General features: G+C 38.2%; 1 protein-coding gene across 1 annotated transcript in view; it reads right to left on the bottom strand.

The window, feature by feature from the left end:
• The window catches only part of DNAH14 (dynein axonemal heavy chain 14), a 604313-nt gene that overhangs the window by 512628 nt on the left and 64321 nt on the right, over nt 1–27364 (bottom strand). The window contains exons 9-10 of the mRNA XM_033199195.1: nt 19680–19824; nt 14745–14876 (exon numbers count right to left, since the gene is read on the bottom strand). Coding sequence (XP_033055086.1) covers nt 14745–14876; nt 19680–19824 — 277 coding nt within the window. The remainder of the gene's footprint in view (nt 1–14744; nt 14877–19679; nt 19825–27364) is intronic.

Here is a 27364-nt window from a genome sequence, read left to right as displayed (position 1 = left end):
AAAAACTGAGGGAATTCTGAGGAGGAAAAAGTTAAATACTAAATTTGAACTCAACTGAACATGGACACCAAGGGACAATGGTCACCAAGTCCCAGAAGAGGTTGTGTGAGCCCCTTGAGGCGTTCATCCAGCACTGTTTCAGAGCCTATACATTAGTTGTTGAAAAACAACAGACAATCACAAAAAAAGTGGACCTTTTTGTGTTCCTTGAGCCCAGTCATGAAAAGCCCTCGTGACTGGACCTCATGCCAAAAAACTTGTTACAATAAGAGCTACAGTCCGAGACTGCACCAAAGCTACATGAGACCTCTCCTTGTCTGTGCACAGATGAGTGGCCAACTCTGGAGCCCAGGCTGTTGCTTCCCACTCTGGTGGTAAATCCTCCATTGTATGGTGAGTGCGGTATCCAACTCTGGAGCCCAGGTTGTTGCTTCCCAGTCTGGTGGTAAATCCTCCATAGTCTGCTGAGTGTAAATATCTTTTCCTTCTCCTTTTCCCATTGCAATTTGCTTATTATATCAATCTGTTTACTATGTCACTTGCTTATTATTATATCAATTGCTTACTATATAATTTGTTTATTACATCTACATTGCCATTTACATGGGGTAAAGGTTGTTTACCCTTAAAGGTATTATGTGTGTGTCTTTTGTTCTCCCCCTCACACATTTCTCAAACAGAATAAATTCTTCATCTCTAAAATGGACTTACAAGAAATGCTCAGGAGAGTCTTAAAACTAGAAGTGAAAAGATTATAACCACCATTGTGCAGACATGCCAAACTATAAAACTCACTAGTAGAGCTGATACACAAAGGAGAGAGGCAAATGAATCAAACCTTGTCACTACAGAAAACCACCTAACTGCAAAAATAACAATAAGAGGGGAAGAAACAAAGGATGTTAAAAAACAACCAGAAAACAATCTAAAATTACAGGAGTAAGTCCTCACCTATCAAGAATAACCTTGCAAGTAAATGGACTACATTTCTCATTTAAAAGATATGGACTGGCTGAGTGATTAAAAAACAAGACTCAACTATATGCTGCCTACAGGAAACCTACCACACCCGTAAAGATATGCACAGACTGAAAGTGAAGGGATAAAAAAGATATTCCACGCAAACGAAAACCAAAATCAAGCAGAAGTGTCTATGGTTATATCAACAAAACAGATTTAAAGTGAAAATCTATAATAATAGACAATGAAGGACATTATATAATAATAAAGGAATCAGCTCAGCAAGAGAATATTACAATTGTAAATATATATGCACCCAGCACTGGACTATCCAGATATAAAAAGCAAATATTGTCAGATCTAAAGGAAGAGATAGACCCTAATATAATAATACTTTGGGACTTCAACATTCCACTCTCAGCATCAAATAGATAATCTAGACAGAAAACCAACAAAGAAACATCAGATTTGAACTGAACAATAGGCTAAATGGACCTCACACACATTTACAAAACATTTTGCCCAACAGCTGCAGAACACACATTATTTTCACCAGCACATGGAACATTCTCCATGATTGATCATATTTTAGAACACAAGTCTCAACACATTTCAGAAATTAAAATCATATCAAGTATCTTATCTGAGCACAAGGGAATGGAGCTAGACATCAATAACAAGAGAAACAGTTGAAGCTATACAAATACATGAAAATTAAACATGTTCCTGAACAACAAATGGGTGAAGAAACTAAGAATGAAATTTTAAAATTCTTTCACCAAATGAAAATTGAAACATAATATATCAAAACCTGGGGGGCGGAGCAAGATGGCCGAATAGGAACAGCTCCAGTCTCCAACTCCCAGCGCGAGCGACACAGAAGACCGGTGATTTCTGCATTTTCAACTGAGGTACTGGGGTCATCTCTCTAGGGAGTGCCGGACAATCGGTGCTGGTCAGCTGCTGCAGCCTGACCAGCCTGAGCTGAAGCAGGGCGAGGCATCGCCTCACCTGGAAGCGCAAGGGGGAAGGAAATCCCTTTTCCTAGCCAGGGGAACTGAGACACACAACAGCTGGAAAATCGGGTAACTCCCACCCCAATACTGCGCTTTAAGGAAACAGGCACACCAGGAGAATATATCCCACACCTGGCCAGGAGGGTCCCACGCCCACGGAGCCTCCCTCACTGCTAACACAGCCGTCTGCCGCGATCTATCCGCAAGGCAGCAGCGAGGCTGGGGGAGGGGCGCCCGCCATTGCTGAGGCTTAAGTAGGTAAACAAAGCCGCTGGGAAGCTCGAACTGGGTGGAGCTCACAGCAGCTCAAGGAAGCCTGCCTGTCTCTGTAGACTCTACCTCTGCGGACAGCGCACAGCTGCAGTCCATTAGGGGAAAGAGCGGGGGCCGCTGCAGACATGAACGACTCTGTCTGACAGCTTTGGGGAGAGCCGTGGATCTCCTAACGCGGAGGTTGAGATTTGAGAACGGACAGACTGCCTGCTCAGGTGGGTCCCTGACCCCTGAGTAGCCTAGCTGGGAGACATCCCCCACTAGGGGCAGTCTGATACCCCACACCTCACAGGGTGGCGTCACCCCTGAGAGGAAACTTCCAAAGAAAGAATCAGACAGGTACACTCGCTGTTCAGCAATATTCTATCTTCGGCAACCTCTGCTGCTGATACCCAGGCAAACAGGGTCTGGAGTGGACCTCAAGCAATCTCTAACAGACCAACAGACAGTCCTTCTGACTGTCAGACGGAAAACTATCAAACAGGAAGGACACCTATACCAAAACCCCATCAGTACGTCACCATCATCAAAGACCAGAGACAGATAAAACCACAAAGATGGGGAAGAAGCAGGGCAGAAAAGCTGGAAATTCAAAAAATAAGAGCGCATCTCCCCCTGCAAAGGAGCGCAGCCCATCGCCAGCAACGGATCAAAGCTGGTCAGAGAATGACTTTGACGAGATGAGAGAAGAAGGCTTCAGTCCATCAAACCTCTCAGAGCTAAAGGAGGAATTACGTACCCAGCGCAAAGAAACTAAAAATCTTGAAAAAAAGTGGAAGAATTGACAGCTAGACTAATTAATGCAGAGAAGATCATAAACGAAATGACAGAGATGAAAACCATGACACGAGAAATACGTGACAAATGCACAAGCTTCAGTAACCGACTCGATCAACTGGAAGAAAGAGTATCAGCGATTGAGGATCAAATGAATGAAATGAAGCGAGAAGAGAAAACCAAAAGAAAAAAGAAGAAAAAGAAATGAACAAAGCCTGCAAGAAGTATGGGATTATGTAAAAAGACCAAATCTACGTCTGATTGGGGTGCCTGAAAGTGAGGGGGAAAATGGAACCAAGTTGGAAAACACTCTTCAGGATATCATCCAGGAGAACTTCCCCAACCTAGTAGGGCAGGCCAACATTCAAATTCAGGAAATACAGAGAACGCCACAAAGATACTCCTCCAGAAGAGCAACTCCAAGACACATAATTGCCAGATTCACCAAAGTTGAAATGAAGGAAAAAATCTTAAGGGCAGCCAGAGAGAAAGGTCGGGTTACCCACAAAGGGAAGCCCATCAGAATAACAGCAGACCTCTCGGCAGAAACTCTACAAGCCAGAAGAGAGTGGGGGCCAATATTCAACGTTCTTAAAGAAAAGAATTTTCAACCGAGAATTTCATATCCAGCCAAACTAAGCTTCATCAGTGAAGGAGAAATAAAATCCTTTACAGATAAGCAAATGCTTAGAGATTTTGTCACCACCAGGCCTGCCTTACAAGAGACCCTGAAGGAAGCCCTAAACATGGAAAGGAACAACCGGTACCAGCCATTGCAAAAACATGCCAAAATGTAAAGACCATCGAGGCTAGGAAGAAACTGCATCAACTAACGAGCAAAATAACCAGTTAATATCATAATGACAGGATCAAGTTCACACATAACAATATTAACCTTAAATGTCAATGGACTAAATGCTCCAATTAAAAGACACAGACTGGCAAACTGGATAAAGAGTCAAGACCCATCAGTCTGCTGTATTCAGGAGACCCATCTCACATGCAGAGACATACATAGGCTCAAAATAAAGGGATGGAGGAAGATCTACCAAGCAAATGGAGAACAAAAAAAAGCAGGGGTTGCAATCCTAGTCTCTGATAAAACAGACTTTAAACCATCAAAGATCAAAAGAGACAAAGAAGGCCATTACATAATGGTAAAGGGATCAATTCAACAGGAAGAGCTAACTCTCCTAAATATATATGCACCCAATACAGGAGCACCCAGATTCATAAAGCAAGTCCTTAGAGACCTACAAAGAGACTTAGACTCCCATACAATAATAATGGGAGACTTCAACACTCCACTGTCAACATTAGACAGATCAACGAGACAGAAAGTTAACAAGGATATCCAGGAATTGAACTCATCTCTGCACCAAGCGGACCTAATAGACATCTATAGAACTCTCCACCCCAAATCAACAGAATATACATTCTTCTCAGCACCACATCGCACTTATTCCAAAATTGACCACATAATTGGAAGTAAAGCACTCCTCAGCAAATGTACAAGAACAGAAATTATAACAAACTGTCTCTCAGACCACAGTGCAATCAAACTAGAACTCAGGACTAAGAAACTCAATCAAAACCGCTCAACTACATGGAAACTGAACAACCTGCTCCTGAATGACTACTGGGTACATAACGAAATGAAAGCAGAAATAAAGATGTTCTTTGAAACCAATGAGAACAAAGATACAACATACCAGAATCTCTGGGACACATTTAAAGCAGTGTGTAGAGGGAAATTTATAGCACTAAATGCCCACAAGAGAAAGCAGGAGAGATCTAAAATTGACACTCTAACATCACAATTAAAAGAACTAGAGAGGCAAGAGCAAACACATTCAAAAGCTAGCAGAAGGCAAGAAATAACTAAGATCAGAGCAGAACTGAAGGAGATAGAGACACAAAAAACCCTCCAAAAAATCAATGAATCCAGGAGTTGGTTTTTTGAAAAGATCAACAAAATTGACAGACCGCTAGCTAGACTAATAAAGAAGAAAAGAGAGAGGAATCAAATAGACGCAATAAAAAATGATAAAGGGGATATCACCACCGACCCCACAGAAATACAAACAACCATCAGAGAATACTATAAATGCCTCTACGCAAATCAACTAGAAAATCTAGAAGAAATGGATAATTTCCTGGACACTTACACTCTCCCAAGACTAAACCAGGAAGAAGTTGAATCCCTGAATAGACCAATAGCAGGCTCTGAAATTGAGGCAACAATTAATAGCCTACCCACCAAAAAAAGTCCAGGACCAGATGGATTCACAGCTGAATTCTACCAGAGGTACAAGGAGGAGCTGGTACCATTCCTTCTGAAACTATTCCAATCAATAGAAAAAGAGGGAATCCTCCCTAACTCTTTTTATGAGGCCAACATCATCCTGATACCAAAGCCTGGCAGAGATACAACAAAAAAAGAGAATTTTAGACCAATATCCCTGATGAACATCGATGCAAAAATCCTCAATAAAATACTGGCAAACCGGATTCAGCAGCACATCAAAAAGCTTATCCACCATGATCAAGTGGGCTTCATCCCTGGGATGCAAGGCTGGTTCAACATTCGCAAATCAATAAACGTAATCCAGCATATAAACAGAACCAAAGACAAGAACCACATAATTATCTCAATAGATGCAGAAAAGGCTTTTGACAAAATTCAACAGCCCTTTATGCTAAAAACGCTCAATAAATTTGGTATTGATGGAACGTACCTCAAAATAATAAGAGCTATTTATGACAAACCCACAGCTAATATCATACTGAATGGGCAAAAACTGGAAAAATTCCCTTTGAAAACTGGCACAAGACAGGGATGCCCTCTCTCACCACTCCTATTCAACATAGTGTTGGAAGTTCTGGCTAGGGCAATCAGGCAAGAGAAAGAAATCAAGGGTATCCAGTTAGGAAAAGAAGAAGTCAAATTGTCCCTGTTTGCAGATGACATGATTGTATATTTAGAAAACCCCATCGTCTCAGCCCAAAATCTCCTTAAGCTGATAAGCAACTTCAGCAAAGTCTCAGGATACAAAATTAATGTGCAAAAATCACAAGCATTCTTATACACCAGTAACAGACAAGCAGAGAGCCAAATCAGGAATGAACTTCCATTCACAATTGCTTCAAAGAGAATAAAATACCTAGGAATCCAGCTTACAAGGGATGTAAAGGACCTCTTCAAGGAGAACTACAAACCACTGCTCAGTGAAATCAAAGAGGACACAAACAAATGGAAGAACATACCATGCTCATGGATAGGAAGAATCAATATCGTGAAAATGGCCATACTGCCCAAGGTTATTTATAGATTCAATGCCATCCCCATCAAGCTACCAATGACTTTCTTCACAGAATTGGAAAAAACGGCTTTAAAGTTCATATGGAAACAAAAAAGAGCCCGCATTGCCAAGACAATCCTAAGTCAAAAGGACAAAGCTGGAGGCGTCACGCTACCTGACTTCAAACTATACTACAAGGCTACAGTAACCAAAACAGCATGGTACTGGTACCACAACAGAGATATAGACCAATGGAACAGAACAGAGTCCTCAGAAATAATACCACACATCTACAGCCATCTGATCTTTGACAAACCTGACAAAAACAAGAAATGGGGAAAGGATTCCCTATTTAATAAATGGTGCTGGGAAAATTGGCTAGCCATAAGTAGAAAGCTGAAACTGGATCCTTTCCTTACCCTTATACGAAAATTAATTCAAGATGGATTAGAGACTTAAATGTTAGACCTAATACCATAAAAACCCTAGAAGAAAATCTAGGTAGTACCATTCAGGACATAGGCATGGGCAAGGACTTCATGTCTAAAACACCAAAAGCAACGGCAGCAAAAGCAAAAATTGACACATGGGATCTAATTAAACTAAAGAGCTTTTGCACAGCAAAAGAAACTACCATCAGAGTGAACAGGCAACCTACAGAATGGGAAAAAATTTTTGCAACCTACTCATCTGACAAAGGGCTAATATCCAGAATCTACAAAGAACTCAAACAAATATACAAGAAAAAAACAAACAACCCCATCAAAAAGTGGGGAAAGGATATGAACAGACATTTCTCAAAAGAAGACATCCATACAGCCAACAGACACATGAAAAAATGCTCATCATCACTCACCATCAGAGAAATGCAAATCAAAACCACAATGAGATACCATCTCACACCAGTTAGAATGGCAATCATTAAGAAGTCAGGAAACAACAGGTGTTGGAGAGGATGTGGAGAAATAGGAACACTTTTACACTGTTGGTGGGATTGTAAACTAGTTCAACCATTATGGAAAACAGTATGGCGATTCCTCAAGGATCTAGAACTAAATGTACCATATGACCCAGCCATCCCACTACTGGGTATATACCCAAAGGATTATAAATTACTCTACTACAAAGACACATGCACACGTATGTTTATTGCGGCACTATTCACAATAGCAAAGACTTGGAATCAACCCAAATGTCCATCTGTGACAGACTGGATTAAGAAAATGTGGCACATATACACCATGGAATACTATGCAGCCATCAAAAAGGATGAGTTTGCGTCCTTTGTAGGGACATGGATGCAGCTGGAAACCATCATTCTTAGCAAACTATCACAAGAAGAGAAAACCAAACACCGCATGTTCTCACTCATAGGTGGGAACTGAACAATGAGATCACTTGGACTCGGGAAGGGGAACATCACACACTGGGGCCTATCATGGGGAGGGGGGAGGAGGGAGGGATTGCATTGGGGAGTTATACATGATATAAACGTCATGCACATGTACCCTAGAACTTAAAGTATAATAAAAAAAAAAAAAAAAAATGTGTTTCCAGTGAAAAAAAAAAAAAAAAAAAAGAAAAATAATATATCAAAACCTATAAGACACAGCAAAAGCAATACTAACAGGCAAACTTATAGCAATAAGTGCCTACTTAAAAAAAAAAAAAACTAGGGAGGCAAGATGGCCAAATAGAAACAGTTCCAGTCTGCAGCTCCCAGTGAGACCAATGCAGGAAGCAAGTGATTTCTGCATTTCCAACTGAGGTACCTGGTTCATCTCATTGGGACTGGTTAGACAGTGGGTGCAGCCCACAGAGGGCAAGCCAAAGCAGGGTGGGGCATTGCCTCACCCAGGAAGTGCAAGGGGTCAAGGAACTCCCTCCCCTAGCCAAGGGAAGCCATAAGGGACTGTGCCATGAAGGACAAGGCTATCCAGCCCAGATACTACATTTTTCCCATGGTCTTGGCAACACACAGACCAGGAAATTCTCTCAGATGCCTACACCACAAGGGCCATGGGTTTCAAACACAAAACTGGATGGCTGGTACAGCAAACACCGAGCTAGCTGCAGGAGTTTCTTTCATACCTCAGTGGCACCTGGAACACCAGTGAGATAGAACCATTCACTCCCCCAGAAAGGTGGATGTAGCCAAGGAGCCAAGTGGTCTTGCTCAACAGATCCCACCCCCAAGGAGCCCAGCAAGCAAAGATCCACCGGCTTGAAATTCTCATTATCAGCACGGCAGTCTGAAGTCGATCTGGGATGCTCAAGTTTGGTGGGGGAAGGGGTATCTGCCATTACTGAGGCTTGAGTAGGCAATTTTCACAGTGTAAACAAAGCCCCTGGGAAGTTTGAACTGGGCAGAGCCCACCACAGCACCTGAAAGCCACTGTAGCTAGACTGCCTCTCTAGATTCCTCCTCTCTGGGTATGGCATCTCTGAAAGAAAAGCAGCAGCCCCAGTCAGGGGCTTATAGATAAAACTCCCATCTCCTTGGCACAGAGCATCTGGGGGACGGGGCAGCTGTGGGCAAGCTTCAGCAGACTTAAATGTTCCTGCCCGCCAGGTCTGAAGAGAGCAACAGATGTTCCAGCATAGTGCTCAAGCTCTGCTAAGGGACAGACTGCCTCCTCAAGTGGGTCCCTGATCCCCGTGCCTCCTGACTGGGAGACATCTCCCAGCAGGGGTTGAAAGACACCTCATACAGGAGAGCTCCAGCTGGTATCTGGTGGGTGCCCCCTGAGACAAAGCTTCCAGAGGAAGGAGGAGGCAGCAATCTTTGCTGTTCTGCAGCCTCCATTGGTGACACCCAGGCAAACAGGGTCTGGAGTGGACCCCCAGCAAACTCCAGCAGACCTACAGATGAGAGGCCTGACTGGTAGAAGAAAAATTAACAAACAGAAAGCAATAGCATCAACATCAACAAAAAAAAAATGATCATGCAAAAACTCCATCTGAAGGTTACCAACAGCAAAGACCAAAGGTAGATAAATCCACGAAGATGAGGAAAAGCCAGTGCACTAAAGCTGAAAACTCCAAAAACTAGAATGCCTCTCCTCCTCCAAAGGATCACAACTCCTTACTAGCAATGGAACAAAACTGGATGAAGAATGAGTTTGACGAACTGACAGAAGTAGGCTTCAGAAAGTGGGTAATAACAAACTCCTCCAAGCTAAAGGAGCATGTTCTAACCCAATGCAAGGAAGGTAAGAACCTTGATAAAAGGTTAGAAGAACTGCTAACTAGAATAACCATATGTTATTTCTGCATTTCTATAAACTATATGTTTATAGAAGAACATAAATGACCTGATGGAGCTGAAAAATTCAGCACGACAACTTTGTGAAGCATACACAAGCATCAATAGCCAAAGCAATCAAGTGGAAAAAGGATATCAGAGATTGAAGATCAACTTAATGAAATAAAGCTTGAAGACAAGCCTAGAGAAAAAACAATGAAAAGGAATGAACAAAGATTCAAAGAAATATGAGACTATGTGAAAAGACCAAAGCTACGTTTGACTGGTGTACATGAAAGTGATGGGGAGAATGGAACCCAGTGGGAAAACACTCTTCAGGATATTATCTAGGAGAACTTCCCCAACCTATCAAGACAGGCCAATATTCAAATTCAGGAAATACAGGGAATACCACAAAGATACTCCTTGAGAAGAGCAACCCCAAGACATATAATCATCAGATTCACTAAGGTTGAAATGAAAGAAAAATGTAAAGGTCAGCCAGAGAGAAAGGTCAAGTTACCTACAGAGGGAAGTCCATCAGACTAACAGCGGATCTCACTGCAGAAACTCTACATGACAGAATAGACTGGGGGCCAATATTCAACATTCTTAAGAAAAGAATTTTCAACCCAGAATTTCATATCCAGCCAAATTAAGCTTCACAAGTGAAGGAGAAATAATATCCTTTAAAGACAAGCAAATGCTGAGGGATTTTGTCACCACGAGGCCGGCCTTACAAGAGCTCCTGAAAGAACCACTACATACGGAAAGGAAAAACTGGTACCAGCCACCGCAAAAACATGCCAAATTGTAAAGACCATTGATACTATGAAGAAACTGCATCAACTAATGGGCAAAATAACCAGCTAGCATCATAATGACAGGATCAAATTCACACGTAACAATATTAACCTTAAATGTAAACAGGCTAAATGCCCCAATTAAAAGACACAGACTGGCAAATTGGATAAAGAGTCAAGATCTATCAGTGTGCTGTATTCAGGAGACACAACTCATGCGGAAAGACACACATAGGCTCAAAATAAAGAGATGGAGGAAGATTTACCAAGCAAATGGAAAGCAAAACAAACAAACAAACAAACAAAAGCAGAGGTTGCATTCCTAGCATCTGATAAAACAGACCTTAAACCAACAAAGATTTTAAAAAGACAAAGAAGGGTATTACATAATGGTAAAGGGATCAATGCAACAAGAAGGGCTAACTATCCTAAATATATATGCACCTAATACAGGAGCACCCAGATTCATAAAGCAAGTTCTTAGAGACCTACAAAGAGGCTTAGACTCACACACAATAATAGTGGGAGACTTTAACATCCCACTGTCAATATTAGACAGATCAATGAGACAGAAAATTAACAAGGATATTCAGGACTTGAACTTAGCTCTGGACCAAGCAAACCTAATAGACATCTACACAACACTCCACCCCAAATCAACAAAATATACATTCTTCTCACCACCATATAGTACTTGCTTCTGAATGACTACTGGGTAAATGACAAAGTTAAGGCAGAAATGATTAAGTTCTTTGAAACCAATAAGAACAAAGAGAACAAACACAACGTACCAGAATCACTGGAACACAGCTAAAGCAGTGTTTAGAGGGAAACTTATAGCAATCAATGCCCACAGGAGAAAGCAGGAAATATCTAAAATCGTCACCCTAACATCAAAATTAAAAGAACTAGAGAAGCAAGAGCAAACAAATTCAAAAGTTAGCAGAAGACAAGAAATAACTAAGATCAAAGCAAAACTAAAGGAAATAGAGACAAAAAAACTTCAAAAAATCAATGAATTCAGGAGCTGTTTTTTTTCAAAAGATTAACAAAATGGATAGATCACTAGCCAGACTAATAAAGAAGAAAAGAGAGAAGAATCTAGTAGACACAATAAAAAATGATAAAGAGGAGACAACTACTGATCCCACAGAAATACAAACTACCATCAGAGAATACTGTAAATACCTCTATACAAATAAAATAGAAAATCTAGAGGAAATGGACAAATTCCTGGACACATACAACCTCCCAAGACTAAACCAGGAGGAAGATGAATCCCTGAATAGACCAATAACAAGTTCTGAAATGGGGGCAGTAATTAATAGCCTACCAACCAAAAAAAGTCCAGGACCAGATGGATTCACAGCTGAATTCTACCAGAGGTACAAAGAGGAGCTGGTCCCATTCCATCTGAAACTATTCCAAACAACAGAAAAGGAGGGACTCCTCCCTAACTCATTTTCTGAGGCCAGTATCATCCTGATACCAAAGCCTGGCAGAGAAACTGCAAAAAAAGAAAATTTCAGGCCAACATCCCTGATGAACATGGATGCAAAAATCCTCAATAAAATATTGGCAAACCAAATCCAGCAGCACATTAAAAAGCTTATCCACCACGATTAAGTCAGGTTCATCCCTAGGATGCAAGGCTGGTTCAACATACACAAATCAATACACATAATCCATCATGTAAACAGAACCAATGACAAAATCCACATGATTATCTCAATAGATGCAGAAAAGGCCTTCGATAAAATTCAACACCCCTTCATGCTAAAAAGTCTCAATAAACTAGGTATTGATGGAACATACCCACAGCCAATATTATACGAAGAGGCAAAAGCTGGAAGCATTTCCTTTGAAAACTGGCACAAGATGAGGTTGCCTTCTCTCACCACATAATATTCAACATAATATTGGAAGTTCTGGCCAGGGCAATCAGGCAAGAGAAAGAAAGAAAGCGTATTCAAACAGGAAGAGAGGAAGTCAAAGTATCTCTCTTTGCAGATGATATGATCGTATATTAAGAAAACCCCATCATCTCAGCCCAAAAACTCCTTACGCTAATAAGAAACTTCAGCAAAGCCTCAGGATACAAAATCAATGTGCAAAAATCACAAGCATTCCTATACACCAATAATAGACAAACAGAGAGCCTAATCATGAACAAACTCCCATTCACAACTGCTTCAAAGAGAATAAAATACAACTTACAAGAGATGTGAAGGACCTCTTCAAGGAGAACTACAAACAACTGTTCAAGGAAATAAGAGAGGACACAAACAAATGGAAAAACATTCCATGCTCATGGATAGGAAGAATCAATATTGTGAAAACGGTCATATTTCCCAAAGTAATTTACAGATTCAATGCTATTCCCATCAAGCTATCATTGACTTTCTTCACATAATTAGAAAAAACTACTTTAAATTTAAAATGGAACCAAACAAGAGCCTTTATAGCCAAGACAATCCTAAGCAAAAAGAACAAAACTGGAGGCATCATGCTACCTGACTTCAATATATTACAAGGCTACAGTAACCAAAACAGCATGGTACTGGTACCATAACAGAGATATAGACCAATGGAACAGAAGAGAGGCCTCAGAAATAACACCACACATCTACAACCATCTGATCTTTGACAAACCTGACAAAACAAGCAATGGGCAAAGGATTCCCTATTTAATTAAAAGTGTTGGGAAAACTGGCTAGCCATATGCAGAAAACTGAAACTGGACCCCTTCTTTACACCTTATACAAAAATTAACTCAAGACAGATTAAAGACTTAAATGTAAGACCTAATACCATAAAAACCCTAGAAGAAAACCTAGGCAATACCATTCAGAACAGAGGCATGGGCAAAGACTTCATGACTAAAACACCAAAAGCAACTGCAACAAAAGCCAAAATTGACAAATGGGATCTAATTAAACTAAAGAGCTTCTGTAGAGCAAAAGAAACTATTATCAGAGTGAACAGACAACCTACAGAATGGGAGAATACTTTTGCAATCTATCCATCTGACAAAGGGCTAATATCCAGAATCTACAAAGAACTTAAACAAATATACAAGAAAAAAATAACCCCATTAAAAAGTGGGCAAAGGATATGAACAGACACTTTTCAAAAGAAGACATTCATGCAGCAAACCAACACATGAAAAAAAAAAGCTCATCATCACTGGTCATTAAAGAAATGCAAATAAAAACAACAAGATACCATCTCACGCCAGTTAGAATGGTGATCATTAAAACGTCAGGAAACAACAGATGCTGTGGAGAAAAAGGAATGCTTCTACACTGTTGGTGGGGGTGTAAATTAGTTTGACCATTGTGGAAGACAGTGATTCCTCAAGGATCTAGAACTAGAAATACCATTTGACCCAACAATCCCATTACTGTGTATATACCCAAAGGATTATAAATCATTTTATTCTAGACACATGCACACGTATGTTTACTGCAGCACTATTCACAATAGCAAAGACTTGGAAGCAACCCAAATGCCCATCAATGTTAGCCTGGATAAAGAAAATATGGCACATATACACCATGGAAAACTACACAACCATAAAAAAGAATGAGTTCACGTCCTTTGCAGGGATGCCGATGAAGCTGGAAACCATTATTCTCAGTAAACTAACACAGGAACAGAAAAACAAACACTGCATGTTCTCACTCATAAGTTGGAGTTGAACAATGAGAACATATAGGCACAGGGAGGGGAACATGATACACTGGGGCTGTCCGGGAGTGGGGGGTAAGGGGAGGGATAGCATTAGGAGAAGTAACTAATGTAGATTACAGGTTGATGGGTGCAGCAAACCACCATGGCACTATGTAACAAATCTGCACATTCTGCACATGTATCCCAGAACTTAAAGTATTAAAATAAAAAAGAAAGAAAGGAAGAAAGAAAGAGAAAGAAAGAAAGAAAGAAAGAAAGAAAGAAAGAAAGAAAGAAAGAAAGAAAGAGAAAGAAAGAAAGAAAAGAAAAGAAATGTACATCCTCAGACTGTGCCTACTGAAACAGAAATCTCTTGTTTTATGAAGCCTTCGAGGTGATTCTCTTGGCCACTAAAGTTTGAGAATCATCATCCTTAGCATTTAAATATATTAAATTTCATAAGTTGTATATAGATATACACATATATGCATTCATATATATATATTTCTTTGCATTTTACATCATACCTGGAAAAATTATGGTATATAGTAAATACATAGTACCAGTTAGTTGTTAATTAACCACCTTTGTTCCTTACCTTCCCATTTCAGATACTTTTTCCAGGGATGCAATTTGGATCAATTGCTGCAGCCAGTAAATTGCAACTTTGATAAACATGATATAATTAAAGAATTACCTTTAGAAAAGTACTTTTCATCTCTGAAACTGCCTTATCCCTGATGTCCTCAAGTTGTTTCAATGCCTGGGTAGCTTGCTGTAACTGCTCTTCACAAAATTCATCTAGAGAATATGTTCGAGAACTATCCAGCTAATTAGATGATAGTATATGATCAGTGTTAGAAAGTCAAAATTCATATTTAAAAAAGATAAAACATTTGGTCTTTTCATGTCATAAAGAAGACCCCATATTTTACATTTTGTTCTGTATATCTCATATGACTTACATGTTTCTCAAATTTAAACACTTGTTAAATCTAACTAAATCTTGATTAAAATACAGAAAAATATATTATTGTTTTAAATAATAACTAAGATTAAACCAAAACAGAAAATTCAAGAGTTGATGTGTTTTTGAAACATTTATGCATGCAGAGAATCCACCAATCCCAGAAACTACTTTTACTTTTGAAACCACAACTATCTGTTAACAATTTAAAACACAAAAATAAAATACAGCATTATCAGGGGAACCAGTCCCCAATATTTCAACGTAGGTTCTTTTCTATTTTCCCTAAGTGTTGGTTGGTCTGAGAAATAAAGAGAAAGAGTACAAAGAGAGAAATTTTACAGCTGGGCCTCTGTGGGTGACATCACATATTGGCAGGTTCCATGATGCCCCCTGAGCTGCAAAACCAGCAAGTTTTTATTAGGGATTTCAAAAGGGGAAGGAGTGTATGAATAGGAAGTCGGTCACAGACATCACATGCTTCAAAAGGCAATAAAACATCACAAGACATATGGCAGAGCAAGATCACAAGGCCAGGGAGAAATTAGAATTACTGATGAGGTTCCATGTCCCGCTGGGCATGCATTCTCATTGATAAACATCTTAACAGGAAACAGGGTTTGAAAGCAGACAATCAGTCTGACTAGAATTCGCCAGGCTGGAATTTCCTAATCCTAGCAAGCCTGAGGGCGCTGCAGGAGACCAGGGCATATTTCATCCCTTATCTTCAACTGCATAAGACAGACACTCCCAAGGCGGCCATTTTAGAGACCTCCCCCTGGAAATGCATTCCCTTCCCAGGATTATTCCTTGCTGGGAAAAGAATTCAGTGATATTTCTCCTATTCGCTTTCTGCAAGAAGAGAAATATGACCCTGTTCTGCCAGGCCCCACAGGCATTCAGACCTTATGGTTATTTCCCTTGTTCCCTGAAAATTGCTGTTATCCTGTGCTTTTTCAAGGTGATCAGATTTCATATTGTTCAAACACACGTTTTACAAACAATTTGTACAGATAATGCAATCATCAAAGGGTCCTGAGGCGACATACATCCTCAGCTTATGAAGATGATGGGATTAAGAGATTAAAGACAGGCATAGGAAATTATAAGAGTATTGATTGAGGAAGTGATAAATGTCCATGAAAGCTTCACAATTTATGTTCAGAGACTGCAGTAAAGACAGGCGTAAGAAATTATAAAAGTATTAATTTGGGGAACTAATAAATGTCCATGAAATCTTCACAATTCATGTTTTTCTGCCGTGGCTTCAACCAGTCCCTCCGTTCGGGGTCCCTGACTTCCCACAACACAGCATAAAGAGGGTAAAATTACATGATTCAAACAAAGTTAATTTTATTCACAATTCAGTCAGAATCTATATGGAAGAAATCTCCATCAACTATGCTATGAATTAATCTCTGGTAATACAAAAACATAATGTTCCATCCATGCATGTATATTCCATCATTCTTCCTTCTTTCAGTATTATTTTTCCACTACTGTGTTAATTCTCTGAACAAAATATATTTTCATTAATAAATATGCAGATATCTTTATTTTTTATCATATAGTTATACTATAAAAATTAATAAATGTATCTTCCCACAACAAAAAAGACTGAAAAGTACTGCTCTTGCTTAAAATTTTGGATTTACTCTGAAAGTTTCCATTCTCCTGGTTCCATATCTGACTACCACGTCTGAATTTTTCAAAACCTCTCTGCCATTCTGGTCTTACTGACAACATCCTAATTAAAGTCTTCATTGCTTATACCTGCATTTATCCAGTACCATAACTGATCTCTATCACTCAAGTATCTCTCCACTTCCAATTTTTCCCAAAGACCAATATTACAACAATTTTCCTAAAATACTATGTTCAAAAACTTTGAATAGTTGTTCTTTAAGAGTAGTTCTCAAAATTTATCCTGCACAAGAGTTAACTGAGGAACCTATTTAAAATGTAGATTACCAGCACCACTCACTGCCCTCTCTTGCAAAAGGAATGGGACACAAATATTTACATTTTTATTAAGCACCCAAATACTGCACAATAAAACAAACTTCACTCGAATGTGAAACATGATCCAAAGTCTCAACTCTACACGATTCTGTCAACTTGGATAAGTGACAATCTCTCTAGAACTAAGTTTTGTTCGAATAGGTGAATTTTATTCAAAATTCATTCAGAATCTAGCCGGGAGAAATCTCCATCAACTAAGCTAAGAATTCATCTCTGGTAATACAAAAACATAATGTTCCATCCATTTGAAAGTAAAGATTTGAACAAACAACATATGTTCTTTACCTTCCAGTTCAAGAAATTCCGCCCTCTTTAAAGGTATGCTTTCATCCCAGCAGAGTACACGTATGACCACCATTAATGGCATTAACTTCTGAACAATCCCATTCTTCACATTCATAACCTTGCTTCATTCTCCTTGCGTCCTCATTGTCAGTCTTCATTGGTGTCTGCATCCCTGGGCTATGCATAGCCTTCCGATTCTAATGCACAACTGGCCACCTTTGACTCCTGACCCCAGCTTGGTTCTCCTGGATATGAATCTCTGCTCTTCCTCCATCGAAACCTGGCTTTTCCACATACAGTATCAGAAATTCCCATTCTTGTAAACTGCCCTCATAACAATCACCACTAGGAGTTCCCCTGCCCTATGGGCAGGTTGAAATCCTACTTCTCCCTTACTGTGTTATTCTTGGCCTGACATTCATGAGCCAATCTAATTTTCAAATCAAATATATATTGAATGCCTTAATCACATTTATATTCTTTATTTAAAAGCCTCATCTCCTCCCCTATGGCTATTCAAATCCAGCACAGCCTAGCTCAAAATATGAGGCATGACCTAACTTTAATTCCAAATAAGGCTAATCTCTGCCTCCTCTGGATTTCTGTAACATGACTGTTTTACAAGTATTGTTTGCACATAAACATTTGTTACCTTATACTTTGCTAATGATTAGGTAGAATGATTAGCACAACAAAGAAACTATCTCTCAAATTAGTTTTCATTTTTATATGTAAAGAATTATTTCTTCCCATGAACTGTAAGCAGATTGAAAACAGCAAAGCTTTGCTTTTCACTTTGTATTAATCTCCTTTGCACAGCACTTTGCATGTAATAGATAATAAATACTTACATATTGTCTGGAAAAGTTTGTTCTCTTCCTCCTGATGTTCCATATTAAAGCTGACATGGCCTAAGGTCTCTAGAAAAGAGTCCTAACATTTCTTCTCTATCACTGGTCATGTTCTCTATCATTTGTTAGCATTTAAGGTGCAGACTTCAAAGGTATTTTAAAGTGTTTTATGCCTTCCCACCCATCATTAAAAATTAATAAATTTTGTCACTCAGCCATTTACAAAACAATCTAATATCACAGAGTATTTTTTTTTTTTTTGAGACAGAGTCTCGCTCTGTCGCCCAGGCTGGAGTGCAGTGGCCGGATCTCAGCTCACTGCAAGCTCCGCCTCCCGGGTTTACGCCATTCTCCTGCCTCAGCCTCCCGAGTAGCTGGGACTACAGGCGCCTGCCACCTCACCCGGCTAGCTTTTTCTATTTTTTAGTAGAGACGCGGTTTCACCGTGTTAGCCAGGATGGTCTCGAACTCCTGACCTTGTGATCTGCCCGTCTCGGCCTCCCAAAGTGCTGGGATTACAGGCTTGAGCCACCGCGCCCAGCCCACAGAGTATTTTATTTTCTTCTACATGAAAACCACATCCTATTTCCTTCTACATAAAAACCAAATCAAAAAGATTCCTCTGTGAAATGTCTCTCACTTAAGGTGAATTTAATCCTTTTGAAACATAAACATTCTCAATATAGTTATAAAAAATAAAACAATACAGGTATAAAAAATACATCTATGTAATAATTTCTCTTCCTTCATTAATTTATTCTTTTATTCAAAGACTAGTGTTGAGCACCTACTATGTATCAATCACTACACATAATTCAAAACATCAGATGTTGATTTACAAGTATTGATCTTGTCACATGTAGTCAACACAACTGATTTTTGAGCTAATTATCAAATATTTAACTTGTCCAAGCCCCTTAAGAATTCCTCTTTCTTAGTCTAGATAACTCTACCAATTTTGCTTTTCTCCCTCATACATTGAGTGAGTGAAGTAAAAACTGCTAGAATCTTGTTCAATTGTAGACTAGTTCTAGGTACTAAACCACTCAAAAGAGCTATCTTATAGAAATTAAATTATTCCATTAAGAGGCTCACTTTTTCTAGAATCTTGAAACAGGAGAATTCATAAATTTAACCAAAACTTCTGAGTTGAAGCTTATGATAATATCTTGACAGCTATACAGAAGGAAGAATAGTTGATAACTATCAATTATGTATAAGAAGTAACTGATTATTTTAAATAATATTACACATTTGGAAATACATTTGAAAATAAAGGGTCTTATGGACTTAGGTTACTTATAAGGAAGAAACTACATGAAATGTTAACTATTAAAATTTATTGCAAGGAACTCATGTTCTTTGCAGATATTTTAGAACAGTAGTAATCGAAGGAGATGGTTTATTTATGAATTTAGAAATCTGTATATTTTTTAATTCAAATGCTATATGTTCTTCCTAGTTTCTATATACCAATATTAGCTTATAGTAGTATACTTCTACTCACCTTTACAAGGCATATGGCAGATAGATTATTTTCATGGTCATTATAATTTTTGAGATTAATTGCATCTTCACAAAGTCCTCTTATATAAAGCAAACAGGCTTGAAATAAGTCATCAGCCAAAAAAAGATGGTGGTACAAAAATGACCTGAAAGTTAAAAAATTTCTACAGATTTATCTCTCATTCAAAATGAATAAAATTAATTTAGAGGTAAGTAGTATGGTTTAGTTAATATCCTTATAGTCAAAATGTTTTACATCTACCCCATTTTAAATGATAATGATTAGTAAGCATTAGGGGTTGTGTTTGGATGATAATGTTGTAGGCAAGGCTTTGGGGACTAGGTGTGTTGAATAAGAACAAAATAGGAGGGGGAACAAGTAACGACATTCTATTATGCCATTGAGTTCTAATTTTGAAATATGAGGAAGTACTATCTAAAATGAATTATATGTCCTCAATGTATTAAATTCACTAAATCAAAATAAATTCCTTCAATGTACTTTTCTCCCAATTATAGGAAAAAATACTAACTGGATTAGAGACCATTGGGAGAATGTTTCTTAATATTTCCAACTACTTATATGCTAAAATAAAGAAGACGGGCCCTTTTCTTTTTCTCTATCTTTTCCTACTAGTCTAAATAATGATCACAAAGGTGAGACAAATCACTACTAACTACACTGGATATAATAGAAAGACAGAACTTGGGGAGAAAAGGGCAGAGTAGAAGAGATGAGGTTCCTTAAAAATTGGATCAAGTAAAGCAAACTTCCCTGTGCAACAGTGTGTGGAGAAGAGGGAGCCTTCTGCCCTGAATCATCCCTTTGGAGTGGCTGAGTTTTAAGGGTTATCAAGCTCATAATATACAGAAAACATAATAATCAGAAATTATCTCTTCCCTCTTTCTATTTTATAGTTGAGGGCTTTATATATTATAAAGCTAGTGAATTTTAAGCTTCATGGGTTCATCATTGACACTGCCTATTCCAAAGTCCTGTACTATTTATCTTACAGAACCCTCCCAATTATATAAGCCTCCACATAACGTAAAACTACTCCTAGACACAGAAGAATTTGATGACATCCCTTTAAGTATCTGATACAGAAAAGGAGATTATGCTAAAGACATGTGGCACATCATGGAAAGTAAAATATCACAAAAAGCAAACACAATCTCAGTATTTATTAACAAGAGGTTGACTATCAAAATTTAGGTAATAATAGACGCACATTATTCAGTGTTTTTTTAAAGTTTTCTTTTTTTCCTTTAAAAATGTACTAAATTTTGGTTTGCATATTTCAACATAGATATGAAAATGGGAAGGGTGCACATACAAGTAATTATAAGAATGGAAAACATGAAAAAATGTATAGCTGTAATGCATTATCTGATAGGAGAAAAATAGCACATCGACTAATGACTGTGTTCAAGCGTAAGTATTATAAGGAACTCACCACAAATTTCTGTTTTATTACAAAAGAAAACGAAATACATTCTACACAACATAACTCACACACAAACTAGAACTGCTTGGTATTAGGGAGCATATCACAAAAGACTATTACTACTCAGGTACTGGATTCCAGGAAAAATGAAATAGACATACTTTTCACTGTTCTTCCTGCTCAGCACAACTAAAAACTCTGGATATTACATTAAAGCTGACATAACAAAACATTGAAGGGTGGGGAAGAAAAGGCAAAGGTGTCTAGAAATGACATGGTGGTAAGTTCCCTGGGTTTTCTTTTTGCCCAATATATCCAAGACTTGAAGCTGAAGAAACCAGTAACCTAGAAATGCCAATGGGTGCAGATTAAGAAAAAAAAGTCCATTGTCTAGATAAAGGACCAAGAAAGGGGCAGCCTACCATGACAGAAACTTTTATTCAATAACTATTCTATTCCAGCCAAATACCATAGGGAAAAACGGGTGAGTGGGAAGCCTAGAGTTCTACTCTTAGAGAATTGTTATAAAGCACCCTTAATGCCTCCACGGAGGGTTTTCAGGGAAAGTGAAATAGGGAGCTTGGACATTTGTCCCCAATGGGTGGTAATATGTAAAGAAATAGAAGACATAAAGAAGAACCAAATGGAAATTTTAGAATTAAAAAATACAATGACAGAAATACAAAAAACTCAATGGATGAACTCAATGATAGAATGAAGTAGACAGAGAAACAAATTAGTGAACTGACAGAAAAACAGAAATTATCCAATTCAAACAACAGCAAAAAAAATGAGGGAAGTGAATTGCTTGAACCCAGGAGGTAGAGGTTGCAGTGAGCTGAGATCATGCCACTGCACTCCATCCAGCCTGGGCAACAGAATGACCATCTCAGAAAAAAGAAAAAAAAAAAAAAGAACAAATCTTCATTCACCTGTGGGATTACAAAATTGATCTAGCATTTGTGTCTGAAGTCCCAGAAGGAGAGGTTAAAGAAGACAGGGCTTAAAAAAAAATAAAAAATACTTGAAGAAATAATGGCTGAAACATTCTAAATTTGTCAAAAGAAACACAAACCTAGAGATTCAAGAAGCTAAGGGAACTCAAAACAGGATAAAGACAAAGAAATCCACAATCAAGACACGTCAAAGTCAAACTTCTGAAAACTAAACACAAAGAAAAAAACCTTGAAATCAGCAAGAGGAAAAACACTTTATCTATAGGAGAAAAACAATTCAAATGACCACAGAGGTTAGAAGAAAGTGACACAATGTTTTTCAAGTGCTGAAAGAAAGGAACTGTCAACCCAGAATCCTATATCTAGCAATAATGTTCATGAATTAAGAGTAAATTAAGACATTCTAAGACAAAGGAAAAGTAAAAGAACTTGTGTACTAACAGACCTACACTAAAAATATGTCTAGAGAAAGTTCTTTAAACAGAAATCAAACAACCAAACAATAAAAGAAGGAACACTACAACATTAAAAAGGAGGGGAAAACATGATAAACAAAAATATCAGCAAATAGAATATTCCTCTCATGAGTTCTCTAAATTCTATTTGATGATAGAAGCAAAAATAATAACATTGTTTGATAAAGTTTCAAATGTACACATAAAAACTAAGACAATATATTACAAACAGGAAGGTAAAGAAACATGAAGGTTGCTACATGTTCAAACTGATAAAATTATAACACCAGTAGACTGTAATGTATATATAATCTTTTTTTTTAATTTTTTGTTTGTTTTGTTTTGTTTTGTTTTTTATTATTATACTTTAAGTTCTAGGGTACATGTTCATAACATTTATATCATGTATAACTCCTATATAATCTTATACTACAGCAACAATTTAAAAAGCTACATAAAGAGACACATTGAAAAATACTACAGATAAATCAAAATGGAATTCTTAAAAATGTTCAGGGCAGGAAACATAAAACATAGAAACAAACAGCAGAGGGAACTAACAGAATCCAAAAAAAAAAAATGGCTTATAACTTAAAGCCCATATAAATAATCAGATTAAATTTAAATAGTCTAAATATGACAATTAAAAGACAGAGATTGGTAGAATGGGTTTTAAAATATGGCATAGGTTAGGCACAGTGGCTCATTCCTGTAATCTCAGCATTCTGGGAGGCTGAGGCGGGCAGATCACCTGAGGTTGGGAGTTCGAGACCAGCCTGACTAACATGGAGAAACCCCGTCTCTACTAAAAATACAAAATTAGCTGGGTGTGGTGGTGGGCACCTGTGATGCCAGCTACTTGGGAAGCTGAGGCAGGAGAATGGCTTGAACCCGGGAGACCGAAGTTGTGGTGAGTTGAGATCTTGCCATTACACTCTAGTCTGGGCAACAAGAGTGAAACTCCATCTCAAAAAAAAAAAAAAATGCATGGCACAATTATATGCTGTCTATAAGAAACTCACTTCAAATATAGGCATATCAAAAGTAAAAGGATGGAAAAGTAAAAGGATGGAAAAGATACACTGTGTAAACACTAATCAAAAGAAAACATAGTGGCTATATTAAAACCAAATAAAGAAAACTACCAGTACGAAGAACAAAGAAAACTACCAGATATACTGAGGGACATATACAATGTTAAAAGCATCAATCCACCAAGAAGATAGAGTAATTCCAAGCATGTATGCACCAACAATAGGGTTACAAAATGTCCAACAAAAACTGAACTGAAAGGAAAAGGAGACAAATCCACAATTACAGCTGGAGACTTCAGCACTCTCTCAACAACTGACAAACCAACTAGGCAGAAGATCAGCAAAGATATAGAAAGCTAAACAACTTTATCAACCAAGTGGGTCTAAGCAGTGTTCTACAGAATACTCCACCCAACAACAGAAGAATACACAATCTTTTCAAGTTCTCATGGAACATATATCAATAAAGACCATATCCTGGAAACAACAACAACAACAACAACTCAACAAATTTTTTAAAAATCATACAGACTGATTTCTCACCACAATGAAATCAAACTAGAAATTAGTAGTAGGAAAAAAACAATAAAATATCTAAATACTGGAAATTGAACAAAATACTGCTAAATGGATCAAAGAGAAAGACTTGAGGAAAATTAAAAATTCAGTGAACTGAATGAAAATACAACATATCAAAATATGTGGTATACAGCTAAACCAGTGCTGACAGAAATTTATAGTACTGAATGCTTACATTAAAGAGGCACTGCAAAATCAATAATCTAGGCTCTCACTTTAAGAACTTAGAAAACAAAGAACAAATGAAACCCAAAGCAAACAGAGGAAAGAAATTATAATGATAGGAGCAGAAATCAATGAAATGGAGAAAAGAAAAACAATAGAGAAAAATTAATGAAACAAAGAGCTGATTCTTTGAAAACATCAATAAAGCAAACTTTAAATAAGATTGAAAAAAAGTGAAAAGACACAAAGTATCAGGAACAGGAATGAAACAGAGAATATCAAGATTGATTCTGTAGACATCGAAGGTATCATAAGGGAATATTATGAATAATTCTATACATAAAACTGACAACTTAGATGAAATGTACCAAATTCCTCAAAAAACACAAACTACAACAACTCACCCAATGTGAAACAGATAATCTCAGTAGCCCTATACCTACCAAGAAAACCAAATTCATAATTTAAAAACTTCCAAAGAAGCAATCTCCTGGCCCAGATTACTTCACTGGACATTTCTATCAAATGCTTAAAGAGGAATTAACACAGATAGATATCAGTAAAAGGTCAAAATACAGGGTCTCAGGACTTTATTACCTCCCACAGAAAGTTAAACTAGCAACTATTCACAACTATTCACAAACAAGAATACCTTTGTGTTCCCAAAACTTGGGAAGGCCTGAGAAAGCTGCACGGACCACAGAACACAGAATCAAAAAAAAAAAAAAGAACTGCCTTTGAAGGATAAGAGGACTTACCTCACTTTGATCCCACTGCCCTTCCTTTCCCCAAGATGGCTCACTGCAACAAAGAAAAAATTTCCCAGGGCCCACAGTTTCTACAGCAGCAAAATAGAATAGAAAGCAGACATCCCATTTCCCTGGCATTCGGATATGCTTCCCAAGAAGTCTACTTCAGTCTCACTTCTTAAGGAACACAGAGGGTAACAGCATGGCTAGACCACCTGGGGTCAGGTAGAGATAAAGCAAAAAGACAGAGCCCATGGAAATTAGCCTACAGATCTTGATGGCAGCTCTGTGTACCTGCCAGAGGTAGTACGCAATCTGAGGTACCAGCTAACAGCATAGCTCCCTCACAAATCCTAGCTGGTCACTCTCCGAAGTGTTGGGAAATTCTACCTGGCTTATATCCCTAGATGGCTCAGCCTCCAGTCCAGCCTCAGACCCTGCCCCAACGCCCCATACAGGGAGAGAAATACCCACCACAGTGCAATGTAACAAAGCACAGAAGCTAGTTCTTCCACACCCAGAAGGTTAAATAGCACTCAGTTCAGGCTCAAAGCCCACCCCAAGGCCCTGCATAAGCAGGAAGGCAAACCTTGTCTGTGTATTATGTACTAAGCATAGCAGCTGGTCCCCTCCATCCTAAGCAGTGACTCCACCTAACCTTGGAGCTCCTCTCACAACCCCATCCAACTGCAGTGGTACTATTAGGCCAGAGAATATATGTTGTGGCTCAGCCAGATAAAAGACAATTGCAGTGTCCAGCCAGTAGTTCTGCTTGATTGCAGAGCTCAGTCGGGGTCTCACCAGAGAGTAGAGTCCAGCCAGCTTCCCTACCCTAATCAAAGACAGCAGCTCAGCAATCCTGAGAACCCAAAAGCAAGTTCTGCCTGCCCAAGGTCATTACCAGCTGTCCCACCCAGAATAAAAAGCTAAACAGTGAAAGGTATATTTCTGCCAAAGAAAATCTATGACAAGGCACAGTGACTCTTACCTCTACTCCCAACACTTTGGAAGACTGAAGCAGGTAGATCACTTGAGCCCAGGAGTTCAAGACCAGCCTGGGCAACACAGTGAGGCACTGTTTCTACAAAAAAAAAAAAAAAAAAAAAAGAAAGAAAAGAAAAATTAATTCAGTGGATATGGTGGCATGCACCTGTGGTCTCAGCTACTCAGGAAGGTGAGGAGGATTGCTTGAGCCCAGGAGGTTGAGACTGCAGTGAACCACAATCATGCCTGGGCCACAGAGGAAGACTCTGTCTCAAAAAAGAAAAAAATATATAAAAGCTGAAAGAGGTGTCTGTCTCCTTACAGGCACAGACATCAACACAAGAACATGGGATTACAAAGACTCAGGAAATCATGATGCCTCCCAAAGAAACTAACAAAGCCCCATCACTCAGCCCTAAAGAAGTAGAAACTTTTTAAATAGCAGACAAATAATTCAGCATATCCCCTTAAAGAAGGTCAATAGACTACAAAAAGATATGCATAAGAAATTAAATTACCTTAGAAAACTATATACAAACAAAATTAGAAGTCTGACTAAGAAATAAAAAGAATAAAAGCAGCAAAATACAAATCCTAAAGATAAAGATACAATGACTGAACTAAATAACACAATAGTTTCAACAGCAGGCTCAGTCAAACTGAAGAAAGAATGAATAAGGTCAAAGACAGAACATGTGAAATTATCCAGCCAGAAAAGCAAAAGGAAAAGAATAAAAACAATGAAAAAAAAGCCTACATTAATTATAGAACACTGGCAAGAGATCCAGGAGTCTCATAATAGAAGTTACAAAGTAGAAAAATGAGAAGACAGGTCAGAAAGCACATTTAAAGAAATAATGGCTGAAACCTTCCCTAATCTAGGGGAAAATACCAACATCCAGTAAGTACAGAGATCTCCAATTAAATTTAACCCAGAGTTCAACAACACACATAATAATTAAACTATCAAATCAAAGACAGAAAAATTTCTGAGAGCAGCAAGAGATAAGAAACAGATTTAAAAAAAAAAAATCTCAATATAACAATCAGCAGATTTGTCAGCAGAAACTCTGTAGGCCAAGGAAGAATGGGATGATATATTAAAAATGCTAAGGGGGAAAAAAAACAACCGCTGCCTGCAAGCCAAAAATATTTTACACAGCAAAGCTGTCATTCAGAAATGAGGCAGAAATAAAAACTTACCCAGACAAATAAACACTAAGTGAGTTAATTAGTACCAGGCCTGCTTTACAGGAATTGTAAAAGAGAGTTATTTAAGCTGAAAAAAGCCACTAAATGATAACATAAATCAAGAG

The sequence above is a fragment of the Trachypithecus francoisi genome, unplaced genomic scaffold (assembly GCF_009764315.1).
Source record: "Trachypithecus francoisi isolate TF-2019V2 unplaced genomic scaffold, Tfra_2.0 Lachesis_group5, whole genome shotgun sequence".
NCBI classification, from domain to species: domain Eukaryota; kingdom Metazoa; phylum Chordata; class Mammalia; order Primates; family Cercopithecidae; genus Trachypithecus; species Trachypithecus francoisi.
Note: the sequence above shows the minus strand (reverse complement) of the source record. Positions and strands in the feature narration are given on the sequence as shown.